General features: G+C 44.3%; 1 protein-coding gene across 1 annotated transcript in view; it reads left to right on the top strand.

Annotated features, from left to right (window-relative positions):
• LOC144798063 (uncharacterized) overlaps nt 1–13,830 on the top strand; it is a 793,010-nt gene that overhangs the window by 276,549 nt on the left and 502,631 nt on the right. Inside the window, exon 8 of the mRNA XM_078668835.1 lies at nt 13–132. Coding sequence (XP_078524961.1) covers nt 13–132 — 120 coding nt within the window. The remainder of the gene's footprint in view (nt 1–12; nt 133–13,830) is intronic.

Here is a 13,830-nt window from a genome sequence, read left to right as displayed (position 1 = left end):
CTTTCTCTCCAGATGCAAAGAAGCGGACTAGCTCGCCTCGCAAAGTAACCTTTGCATCACAATCTGAAACCATCCCATCAATAACTTATGAAGATGGTGATTCTATTTCAAGCATTTCTCCGAGAGCTTCAGGTAAGGCTGTGCATCTAGGAACAGTATGGCACCTATGCAAGTCGAATACCTAACATTTGAGAATTGGTAGAGCAAGCTTGGGAGGTAATCAAAGAACATGTGATGTGTTAGCAAATGAGGCGACCACCAATAACCCAGTGATTGTAAGCCTTGAGTGAGGATAGATGGGGAATGGGGTTATGATGTTGTGGGAACTTGGAAGGGTTTTGGAATCCCTTAATGAGTAGTCTAGAGGGGGGGCTGTTGGTAGGACTACTTGGTGCACATGTGCGTTAGCTAAGTATTTGATGGGGCCTAACCTTGCTGAGGTTGCCTATTGAGTCTTGAGGGACCTTCACATTACTAGTTTGGTTATTGCTATTTGTAAATCTGGTGCTGCACGTTTCACACAAGCAATGCTTCAGAGTAATTGTACACAACCATAAAACTGCTTGTTCGATTTGATAGTTACGGTTTCTCAAATACTTGGTGTTCTTTTTGCAATTCGTTTTTATTTAAACAGGGAAGGAAATTCAGTCGTGTAGATAATACTTTGCGTATAGACATTAGCATATTCTCATGTAAAAAACTGAGTAGCATACTCAGTGAGTTGAGTACCACAACCGGAAATGATTAATAAGTTAATAACCAAGTAAGCAACTGTTAACTTGGAAAAAGAAACCGTTCACCTTTTAGTCAACTAAAGCACTTGCCTTTCGAACTGCCAACACATACATCTAGCCTACATTGGGTACATTGAAAATGTTTAGGGTTGACCGACTTGACAAAGTGAAATGGCTCATTGTAGATCACCGCACACAGTGACTTGTAGATCACCGCACACAGTGACTTGATTTAACTTCGTCTTTGCAAATTTCTCCTGGTTCTCATCCAGTGTTTTTAACCAAAGGAACAGCTTCCCCACAAAGTAAATTCAGTTTGTTCTTCTAGTTCTTAAAGTTGAAAAACATTGGAGCCTTTTCCTTCCCAATGACCAAACTGGTTTGATGAGCACATGCATCTAGGAAGAACTAAAAAATAAAAATAAATCCAATCAACTAGACTTATTTTCTGTTCCGCTGGATTTAAAGAAGTTCTGTTGAATCCCTCTTTAATGAGTGGTCGACAAGTCAGGAAGCAGGGCCTGGATCCCATCTACATCTTAGTGTCTTGTGTCTGTGCATTCAATAGGAAATGATTACTGTGCCTGCCAATCTAATCAGCAGTGGACAGATTCATTTTCCCCTTCCTTTTCTTACTTGACCTCTGCATCAAAGGACATAAAGCGGTTTAATCCCTATTGCGTTAGTTTCTCGCAAAAAAGTAGGATTCCTTGTTTCATGGGTTTCTCCATTAAGAAGTAGAGCATTGCTGTACCCATCTTTCTTGCCTGCTGTGTTCTTTCAGTATGGCTATCTGGAAAACATCAAATACAAATTAAATGAGAGCCCCTTTTTTTTTTTTTAGTTTTCTTCGTGTCCTGAGAATTCACACGGGGCTGTAGATTGTTTGAAATGCTCCAAACTTCCATCTTCCAGAAATGATGGATGACTTTCACCATCTTTACATGTCTAGGAAGCTGGCTTTTTACATAGTGGACCAAAGAGGTACACCGTGTAAATAATCCAAGCAAACCCCAGTTGGTTTAGAGGCACAAATAGTATCCCAAATGATCTTTTGATAGTGTGGACGAGTAGTTTAGATGTATCAGAGGGTAGTGCTAAGCATTTAAAAAACAGGCAATAAATGAGGTGCACAGTCCAGAATAAACCAGGACTCTGCAACTTTGCCACACTAGCCTGCACCAGTGAGGGACTTCAATCTCCAGCCTGCAACACGCGCCGGGAGGCACTGACGATCTTCCTGCGCCAGAGGCGCCTTAAAAGCACAACGCGGATCCCACAGCGCAGGACGCGCCCAGACAAAGCCCGGGCCAAGGACATTGGTTTACGCCTTTCCACCAATACCCCTGATGCAAAGGGTGCTACAAAAGGCAAAGGAGCCAGGGTCAAATAGGATTCTCATTGCCCCGCATTGGCCAAGGCAAACATGGTACTCCACTCTCCTAGAACTATCCAAGGGAGAAATGATCAGACCGGATCAAAACAGAAAAAGACCTGCTGACAATGCAACAGGGCCAAATCTTTCACCGGGAACCAGCAACACGGACTACCAAATTCTGTGTATTCATGCGCCAAGCTGCTTATCTCGATCTACCGTTAAGAACCATGGAAATACTCGGAGGTGAGGAAAAAATCCACAAGGAAATGCTATACAGCAAAATGGAAACGATACACCACATGGTGCATCGCAAACAGGACCAGCTCCATAAAGACACAAGAATCTTTTATCACATATCTTACTTACCTCTTGGACAGCAACAGCAATTTTTCAAGCCTTAAGGTGCACCTTGCTTCCATAGTGGCATACACAAGAGGAAAATCATGCAAGTCCTAAAGATTCCAAGAAGGAGCCAAAAGAATAGCTCCGCCAAGAGCTGCACCTGTACCAACATGGAGCTTAAATACAGTACTCTCTCAAATGTTGAAGAAACCCTTTGAGCCCATGCGTGCAGCAGACCTCAAACAGATTGCCCTAAAGACAGCCTTTCTCATTGCAATAAGATCACTACGCAGGGTAAGTGAATTACAGGATTTAACAATTCAAGAACTCTATTTACAGATCCACAAGGAAAGTGATTTTGAAAACTAACCAACAATTCTTGCCAAAGGTGGTATCGAAGTATAACTTAAATCAAAACATCCTGCTACCGGTTTTCTTTCAAAACCCAGAAACTAAAGCAGAAAAAAAACCTCCGTACCCGGCTTGTTAGGAGAGCTTTACTTTATTACTTGCAAAAAACAGACAAGATAAGAAAAACTAAACAATTGTTTGTTGCACACTCATACCAACACAGGATGACAAAGGCAACAATTTCAAGATGGATAGTATAAGCTAGCCAGGTATGTTATGACCAGGACAAAAAGGAACTAACCATGCGACCAACCGCGCACTCTACTAGAAAGAAGGGTGCAACACAAGCATTTATGGCCAATGTACCCATTGAGTCCATCTGCGCAGCAGCAACGTGGGCAACATCACACACCTTCACAAAGCATTACTGTGTGGATATACAGATGAATAAGGAAGCTCCAATTGGATAGAGGGGGCTTCAACACCTGTTTGCAAAGTCTTCCTTTTACCACAGCCTCCCAAAGATGGGAGAAACCGCTACATAATCTAATGCACAGCATGTGAATCCACAAAAGGATTCACACGCTGCAAAACGAAATGTTTACTTACCAGTAGGAGTAGTTTTGCAGCTTAAAGAATTTTTGGGATTCACATGCGACCCACCCGGCCTCCCCCACAATGTCCACGAACAGGTGGGGAATTAAAGGACTACATCTTTTTATTAAAACAATCTCAAGGATTACAAACCAAAGGAAGAAACAGAAAAAAGAGTCCGGAGATGGCCACCACACACGTCGATCTCCAGTATACCGTCTGACATCACTCAGGGGACGTCCCTGGCACCAAATAGTGTTCGACAGCGACCAAAACAAGGGAAAAAAACTGCCCATTCCGGACCCAACCACTAGATGGTGGAATAATGCACAACATGTGAATCTAGAAAATTCTTCAAGCTGCAAAACTACTCTTTCTGGTAAGCAACTTTTCGTTTCTCTGGCTGTGTGTGACACCAAGGCAGATCAAGTTCTGCAAGGAAAGGCCATTCTTACTTTTTGGCATCTTACCAGCTACCACTGGCACTGAGCTTCCTCTGGCTCTTGTTTTGACTCTGCCTCCTGCACAATGCTCCAGTCCATGGAGCCTGGATGCCATTGCAGACTCTATTGACGCTGGAGGATGAGGTGCCTATTGTGCTGTCTGACCGAGGCCGCACTCTGCTTCCATCAAAGCGCCACCTCCCCAACTAGACTTGACACTGCCATAAGTAAAGACACATATGTTGTATTCCTTATTTCGCTCTAAATCAGACAATGGCTATAATTCAGGTGACCAAATAGGCTAACATACCACAAGGAAAATGGATATCATGACCTTCAAGATGCCAGTGGCCTTGATCTGTCCCAGAGACAGGCCTCTAGACCATGGTCCTGCCATTGAGGAAAGCACTTCTTACTCAGTGGTCATGCTTAGGGCACCGAAATTCTTGATCTCCAGCACCTCATTTAAAAGGTCGAAACCAATGTCTTGACAGAAAGGCTCCAGCCGGGGTAAATTTGCACTAAGTCCTCTCCTAAAGTGAGGCACTTAATGGTGCCATTTTGGTGGCTTGGGTCAAACCTACTCTAGCCTCCTGGTCAATCACCAGATTGAGATACGCCACTGCTCTGGGGCGACCCTGCATTTTTTTGTTTCAGCACCTCTACCCTGAAAGCTTGGTGGTGCAAGCATTAAAGTCAAACTCTAATATCTTCCTAACTACTTACCCCGAAAGGGAGTCCAAACTTGTGGAGACCTTGAAGAGTCCCCAGGTCTGTGAATGTCAGCTGCGCCCTGGGGCGCAGTCCCCCTCCCACTCTTTGGGATTCAATGGCTCAAGTTCTCCCAGGTGTCCCAGAAGATCTCGGACCTATTCTCTGCAAAGCCTTCCAGGACAATCGAGTTCACCATTTGTTGTGGCTTGGACACCAATTATTCCAGTGGGCGGGCTCATTGGCACCAGCTTCTTCATTTGCTGCGCTGCTTGTCTGCAGTTGGTTCGTTTTTCAGGCGATTTCCAATCGTCCCTTTGATAGAACTTGCCTATTTGGAAGCAAGGCATATTCCACTCTGGAGTGGTTCAAAGAGAATAGCGCCACAGCATTCTCCCGGGGTGATCTGCCTCTCCTCGCTTGTTGCATGAGCCCAACTATTTCTGTTGATGCCTCGACAGAGGTGCCCCATATTGTCTGCCATTTCGGCCCCAGCAAGGTGCACAGCAGTGCCTTGGTGCTCACCACACCCAGGATTGAAATCAGCAAGCCACTCTGGTGTGGTAGTCCGGATTTGTTGATTCTTGGCAGGCCAACACCTCAAAAGTAGGTCCTGCAGACAGTCTGGAAGGGGTACACTGTGACCTTCAATACCTCTACCACACCTTTCACCGTCCCCAGAACGATTATTGAGGGCCACCTGTCTATCTTAGGGTATGAAGTGAAAGCTGTGTTTCAGCTGTAAGGATTTATAACTTTGGGTGGGTTTTTAAATGATATTTGGTTTGGAACAGAGCAAAGGAGATCAGGTCGCAGTCTTTTAGGATATTACCCAATCTAGAGATCCCAACCATATCCCAGTGTTTGAAGCCAATTTATTTCCGGCAATCTCCTGCCTTCCCAGAGTGGATCTCCCTCTGCAGTCTTGTCCCATCTCATTTGCCGTTACGCCCCTTTCCAGGCCTCAGTCGTCCTCTGTGTGGTGGGCAGCAGACTACGGACTCCTTTGCTTCCATATATATAGTAAAGGTATGTGTGGTTCTGAAATTGGAGCCTTTCTAAGGCGTACGTGGGGTGATTTCCCGATGTATGACCCAATTTGTTGATTACTACCAGGTGTGCGGCCCTGTATCTGAAAGTTAGAATCCTTACCTTAGAATTACCCCCAGGCATCAGACTGGATCCAGAGTTTTTCGTCCGCAGTACTCCTGGGCGTCTGAAGGTGGCGGTCAAATCCGCGTCCGTCGTCGTGGTCGCCGGAATGACACCGCGGTAGCTACATAGATGCCGCCTTCGTGCGCTGACGTCGGTGCTTTCTTTTCTGCCCCAGAAAGCGCAGATCCGGACAGAGCGGTACCCCCAGTTACTGTTTGAGTTTTTTGCGACATTTGTCACTTTGTTTTTGAGTCTTCAGCCGATTCCTGGTGCACGAGGGATGCCCAATTTCAAGGCATGCGGTTCCTGTACCCGACTGATGCCGCTGACTGATCCGCACCGCATGTTCCTTTTCTGCCTGGAGCACGACCGTGACCCCAAGTCATGCTCCGACTGTCGAACCATGGCCCTAAGTCTTTGTGGGTGTGGTCCCAATAAGCTCCTCTAGGCCCGACGGTCTGCTCCTGCGTCATACAAGGTCCAGGTTGTGTGGGATGTCGAGGGACCGATTGCGGAGTCATCATCACTCCTCTTCTAAGGCTTTGCACTCAGGGTCCGGTAAGTAGAAGCACAAGATGTCGAAGACGCATCATCTCTTAGACTGGGTTTTGGTGGTGCACAGTCCGGCTCCGCATGCGGAGCCTTCAGGGTCGACACCGGCCTTCCTGGGAGCGACACCTGCCCAGCTTCGTCAATTTTGCGAAGCGATGCATGCCATCTGTGAGAAGTTAGTCTGGTATATGATGTCCACTATTCTAGTGGGCACCTTGCACCAGTCTCATCGACCCTTATTGATGGTAGGTTATAAAGTCAACCTTATAGAAAGCTATCCTAGTGGTAGCTGTGGAGAGCAGCCTTAAGGCTAATACTTTGAGACGAGTTAAACAAGTTGTTTCACCATTTCTAATCTCTTGAGTACCAAATAAAAGCACACCACACAAGGTATATATCAAATATATATGTATTTATTCTAAACACAATCCCTCTGCACTCTTTATTAGGTCAGAGGTAAAAGTACAATACACGATACTTAATTAGCATACGATAAGTTGCACAGTATAAGTTTTGCCCTAGGGGCCCTCACAAACCATATACAAATAGTGGTATAAGAACCACGTGAGAATTAGAAAGCAGGCCTGGGGCCTGTGGAATCGCTGGGGCTACTCAGGAAAACCAAAGTTTAGGATGTAGGAGGCCCATGGGAGACGCGTGCAGTGTGTAAACACAGCCGCAGGTTACCATTGACTTTCTATGGGAAATGAACAAGTTACAATTTTAAAGGTTAAGGGTACAAGGAGGTGAACTACGATGGAACCCTTTAAGACTAGGACACTTGGCGAGTCAATACCCACGGGAGCACCGGAGTACGCTTGTTACCTCACCCAGGGAAGCCGGGTGCATAGGTGTCTTTTCGTCTGGTTTCATCGTAGATTCCAATGGAGAGCTTGAAGTGCTGCAGACGACCAGAGGAAAAGTGTCTGGGTGGATCCAAGGGTGGCTCAGATGTGAATAACCTGAAAGCAGAGGAGACAGTCTGGGCCACTAGCCAGTGACCAGGATGGCGATAGGAAGATGCCACCGGATGTCGGGTGATTTCAGGTGAAAACGAAGTTTGTATCTTCAGCCACGAGGTCCAGGAGGCAACGACCAGGAGTTGGATTCGAGTTGTCCCACGAAGGATCTAGTTGACTGGTGTCTGTATCCGGATTGGACCCAACAAGCCTCGGCAAACGCAACCCACACAGGATGTCGAGATTTGCTTTGGTGCAGACAAGCAAGGTCTGGAACTTCTCCTTTGCAGGGAAGTTGGAGCAAACCTGGAGCAACCAGGAAAGCAAGTTAAATCAAGGATTGGTCTTCTTGGGGGCTCACTAGCCAACGGACTAGGAACCGTGAAGACGTGTCAAGCTGAATTGCACAAAGCGGGCCCACAGGACACTCGTGGAGTGTGGGCCTCTGAGCTTCAGTGCAAAAGGTGCTCGGGGCTGGGGTTTCAAGCACCCCAATGCACAACTTCGGGATACCTCAGGAAATCGATGCAGGTAGCAAAATGCAGGATGTCCAGGAGTTCCGGTCCCACGTCTCTCGTGTCCGCCACGGGTCTCCGCTTTGCTGGGAGCGAATGTCTGAGTCAGATGTCTGGAAGTCGTGTCCTGTGTCGCAGATTATTCAGGGTCCAGCAGGAGCCTCGAAAATGCAGACAGGCAAAGATGCTGCTGGTGCGTGTTTGAACAGGGTGGTCACTCCTTTACCACAAGGGAGATTTCTTCCATCTTCCAGTCGAAATGGAAGGTCGAAGGTCCAGGATATATGTTGTAGAGTTTCGTCCAGGGTAATCTAAATTCCTAGTGACTGGGGTTCTATACTTCTAGTAAGTTTAGGGGTTGGACTAACTCTAAGGTTCCTCCTACGGGTGGACCTGGGGTGGGGGTGGTTACACCCCTTCCCCTTTGTCCAGTTTTGCGCTGGAGCAGAGTGCCCCAGCAACCGGTTTGAACTGGGAAATGCATGGAGCACCTTGTGTGTCCCAGGCAGTGTCTGGAAAGCATTCACTGAATGCAGCCCTCCCTGCCCCAATACACTAAAGCTTGTCTAGGGAGGTGCCAGCACCTCCCTGGACAGGAAACCTATTGTCCAGGCCTCCCCTGCCGGAGTTTCATCCAGCAGCAGGAGGGCAGACTTGTCTGTGGCAGCAACATCCATTTTGTGATGCTGAGGCACTGTTTAACTTTAACCGGGAAAGCTGTAGTGTAGTTACTATATTCCCAATAGGCTCTGCGCATTGGAATAATATATCCTGTAGTTTAGACGTAGGAATAAGGTCGACTAGGTCTCTACCGAAATATATTAAACTTTATTGGGAGTGCCAGCTAGCTCAGAGGTCACTAGAAACTTTCTCGAATTCACAAGAAGGGATTAGTTTCTGACAAACTCATAAACATGACAACTTTGTTTCCCAAGAATAAGAAATCAATCTCTAGAGTCGCGAAAACAATAGCTAACTATTTTACTCAGTCAATCGTGCATGCTTCATTTCACCAGAGGTGCTGAGAAAATAGAGAGACGGCCGTTTTCAATAAAAAGTATTTATTGAACAGTCTTCTTTCTCGGGCATAAGAAATGTACCGCTACAATTGTAATTCTGGTTATAAAGTACAAGGCATATGTGAGAGAGCGCCATCTTTCTTGCATTGGTATGCCCCCACTTTTTTCTGAACTGCTTATGTGCTTTGACTGAGTGTGCCCGGGGTTCCTGCCAACTAGTTACCCAGGGCCTGTGTTCCTTCCCTAAAACTATGTTGAAACTAAAACCCAATTGGCACCTCTGGCCACCTGTCAGCCCCTAGTAAATGGTACCCAGGGCACGGTGACCAGAGATGACCCCTGAGGGCTGCAGCACTGGTTGTGCCACCCTCAGGGGTGTACAAAAAGTATTTATTGAACAGTTCTTTCTCGAGCATAAGAAATGTACCGCTACAATTGTAATACTGGTTATAAAGTACAAGGCATATAATACGATAAGTATTATAAAGTAGTACTGTAAGAGCATGATATGGTTTCTATGCCATAAAATACCTAAAATACAAACAGTGATAAAATAATGACTAAAAGTACTCAACTGGTGCTTCTAAAATACGCCTACCCCTGTGTACCCAACATAAGTCTAGTACAAGGGAAGAAGTAAATGAGGTGTAGCTTAAGTTTAGTATTCTTTGCCAAGAATCTATTCCAAGAATTCTCTTAAGGGTCTAATCAGCCCTGTACCTTGGTTTTAGAATGAAGGAGGTCTTGTATCTCTCTCAGGACTCTATTTCACAGCAACCCACAAGGGTAGACTGTAAACACTGGAGCTGGTTTTCTCGGCAGGAGAAAAGACAGCGTCTCTCAGTGAGTCAGCTGGAGGGTCGGCTTCCTTCGGCACTTGCTGCTACAGGGCGTTGGGCAAGTAGATAGTCTAACTGCTCCAAGCCACCGTGTGTTTGTCTGGGCAAATGTAGGCATGTTTATACCTTGAAGGTGCCGCGTTTGATGTATGATTGGACATAATAATGTCACTCAAAGACTCAATTCTTTGAAAACTCCATGATTTCCTAGATAAATTAGTATTTACATTTACATATTCAGGCGAGGGAAAGTCCCTAGCTGCTGAAGGCAGGTTTTTCTAAGAAATCGTTGTTGATTCTCGGAACTTAGTTGAAGTAGCCATGCCGTATTTGGGCTGCATAGGCTTAGTCCAAATATGGTAATTATTTCTATGCCTATATAAGGATCGGGTAATTTATACCTATATATGGGCATGAATCGGGAAAATTACACTAGAGTCCTAGATTCCTACACAGCACCCACTCCACGATATTAAGTTCAATAAAACTAAATGTATAAGCACTGAACATATCTAAGGCAAGTGTTTACAATTCCACCCACAATACAAATTGCATTTGAAAGGTTTGTTCACATTAAATGAGTATAAACTGTATGAAAAAATAGGTCTCAACTGATATGAAGCATAGTATGGGAGCTTACATTCTAACATTTATGAAAGACGAAATTACATTCATGAAATGTCTCTTTAAGGTACGGAAAAACAGTTGAGACTATCCCATAGCATTTAAACTCTTTCGTTTTTTAGGACCAGGCCAAATATTGTCATTTCCTAGTTTTCAAAAGAGATCTTGTTCTCTAAGAATAATTCTACTTTAAGCAGATTACTCTGTGCCAACAAGTTCTATTTTGGAAAAAGTTCAAATTTGTTAGTCTGTTTGTTTTGAAAAACGAAGGCCGAATTTCAGAGTTCAGAGAACGCTGTGTGAATGGATCAAAAGTTATTCTCTGTGTCAGGAGAAAACATCAGATTGTCTAGGCTGGCAAAGAAACAGTCTACCATAGTAGGCGAAAGTGGAACCAATTCAGTTAGCAGGTCAAATGTGCATAGATGAGGATCATCGCCGTCAGCGTTTGATGCATTAACAATGTCTGCAGTAGGTGGTACCTGTGTGCCTGTAGTGTCTCGTATCTCACCCTCAGACTTGCTGGTGAGACCTCAATGAATGCCGTCAACAGAATGGGCAGCCGTTGGGGGCAACACGATGCAGGAGTCGTTACCGGACATAGCAAAGCGTCAACATCCGATGGCAGGACTGATGGTAGTGTAAGACACATGTCCAACACGCATTCCTCTCCGCAAAGCAGACATCGCAGAACAGGTAAGATGCAATCTTGCCAGATTGGTCTGAACGAAAGGAACCAAGTTGTGTTCAGATCCCTTAATCAACCCAAGCATCTGTGTAATTCTCTCACGGCAAAGAGGGCTTGTTCCATGGTACTCTGGGTATCGCTGGTGACTGGACTTGCCATATCGGAGCAGAAGGAATAAAAAATAGAATTCCTGCTACGAGTCCCAAGATGAGAGCCAGGCCGCCGAACAGAGTGTACGAAATTTGGAAAAATGCAGAGGACTGCTTTATATGAAGCGAACAGTCCAGAAAAAAATATTTTAAATACATGTGCGATGCCACTGGTATCAGACATATTTAAGATTTGACTTAACATTTCTGCGAAATCTACTGGGCAGTTTGTTGATAATGCATTTATCTCTGCAGAAGTCCTTGCAACTTGCAGATCATACGTTTCTCTAGACGAGGTCAGCTGCAGTTTTTTGTAAAAGAATGACTTTCATTTTGCTTAAAGTATCAATTTGTATAGAAGAGATATTCAGTGAAGGCCATAACACCGTCTCCCTTTATGTCTTGCTCTTTGGATACAATACTTGCATACAACAAGTGACCCTGTATGACACACTAACTAGATACGCTTTTCCTGGCAACATGCCACAACAGCTGTGGTCATTGAGCAGAACGTAGCTGCCATTGGATAGCTGCCTAAAAATTGGTTTCATCACTGTGGAGGGTGAACCGTGCAGGTGGCATGAGAGGTTATTTGCAGAACCTTTGCAGGCTCCGTGTAAATTAATACCTTGGCACAAAAGTGTACCGCTTAGTGAATTCTTACAATTTTTACCACTAAGGAATACCTCCTTTCCCCCATTCAAACATTTGTGTGTAAGGTAAAGTCCAGGTCGACTTAATGTATTCTTTACCCAACCTTTCATACAGTCCCGCTGGTATATGCTGTAGACAATACTGAAATTGGAACATCGTCACTGGTATTGTGATGGTGCTATGTATTATCCATTCAATGACAGGCTTCTCAGAAACTGTCAATGGTAATCTTTCCAGTTTCTCAATGCTCAGCACCGTATAGTCTGCTCCTTTTTGTGCCAAACAGATTTGTTTATCTGTGAGGTTAAACACAGTAAACCATGACGTGGTATTGATTTAACGCCATGGCACGTAGCCTCAACGGAGATTTTGCAACGTCCAGCCAAGCAGCATTATAGAACGCAATTGAGACTGGCCATGTTGTAACATTGCGATACAAAAGGGGATGATGGACGGAGCGTTTGAACAAATCAAACACTCACCCCCAGTCATGTTGTAACATTAGCAAGTCTTGCTCTATTATGTCAATTGCAGATGATACGATGCTGTCCAAAGAATAACTTCTGAAGGACAGAGTCGTTAACCCATTGTCCACTACAGAGAGGCTTTTCTCTAAATGAATGCAATCCATTTCTCGTATTCTTTCTGCAGTTTCCATTTGCGTTATTTTCCATGCTTCGTTGTAAGCAGCGTATATGAAACGTTTTTGACGCGGGTTGCGACGCCCCATTAAGAAATCTCGCAAATCATTGCCTTCTTTAAGTAAAGATAAGTGTTGTTTGATTTCTGGAAGTGTAGATTTCTGTAGCCCCTCAAGACATAGCTTTCCTATACTGTAAATAGTTCCTATCCCTGGATGTTGTCTCTGGGAGTATCTTTGATCTGGCCTATTCACTGTGAACCCTTGTGTTTTGTTCAGGAATCTGTCTTGACAGTTATTCGTGTCTGTGGGCCAGAACCATTTTTTCCAGTCCGGATTAGTTCTGTTTTGAATAAAAATCTGTTTTACGTCTACCTCCTCATCCGCAGAGTAATTGCGGTCAGGTGAGGGCTTTGGTAGGACGGTTTGTTTAAATCTTTTATCTTAGCTTGGCCAAGACAAGAAGTTTGTTGAACAGTTTCATTTAAAAACATTATTTGTTCTGGTATAATGCAGGCTCTGAACAAGGCTTCTAAACCTTGCACCTGTCAATATTTTGTGCCCCAGACAGTTTTTGTCTTAATTTTGTCTTTCCAAAAGTCAAAACCTAATGTAGACAGCTGAGCATAAGTTTGCAGAATAAATTTGTTTGGTATTGGTCAGCATTGTTTTCATTCCTGTCTTGTTTTCATTTTTAAAATAAACCGTTTCTGGATTTGTAACATTAAACCCTGAGAAGTACCTAAACTTTTCATAACATGTTTTTGAGATGCCCTTTGGCGGTGTTGGACAATGTTCCCATTGATTGTAAGTAAAACATTTCTAGGGCTTGCAGATTTATGCAAATAATGGTGACCATAATGATTAAAACATTACATTTGTTCATAATCTGATGAACCTTCTAGGTATTCATGTTCTGTAAATTTAGCTGACCTTTCTGAATCTGTCCTGTTGTTAACAGTTTCAAAGTCCCAATCATCAGAAAATGTGCTGGGTGAGACAAAGTCACTTAAAGAAACCTTAAACTAGTGTGGAATCTTCAGCAGTTCCACCGCGCCATAGATGTCATAATCAGTTCTGTCCCATGCTATACCACCAGGTATAGGAACGGCTGTGATGTTCACTGATGACGGGTCTCTTCGTTCACGATGAGATGATGTGTGAGGTTTCAGGAGCAAGTTGATTTTCTTACTTGCTGTGTCCATTGTACTGTTTTCCATCTATCATCCTTCCCAAACTTAACACAAGTATGAGCCAAAGCAGGAGAAAAAGTACACCTAACACAATCCAAAATTCAACCCATGATGAAACCAGATATGTTTTTTCAATTTGATAGTTCTGTTATTTTTTCTTTGAAAGTTGTATTTGCTCGCGTATTTTCAGGTTCACTGGGATCCTCAGAAAATGTACCAAAGTTGATAAAATAACCAGAGGCAGTTCTGTCAATTTTTGGAATTGGATCCGGATTACTTTAAATCGCTGG

The sequence above is a fragment of the Lissotriton helveticus genome, chromosome 12 (genome assembly GCF_964261635.1).
Source record: "Lissotriton helveticus chromosome 12, aLisHel1.1, whole genome shotgun sequence".
Classification (NCBI taxonomy): domain Eukaryota; kingdom Metazoa; phylum Chordata; class Amphibia; order Caudata; family Salamandridae; genus Lissotriton; species Lissotriton helveticus.
Note: the sequence above shows the minus strand (reverse complement) of the source record. Positions and strands in the feature narration are given on the sequence as shown.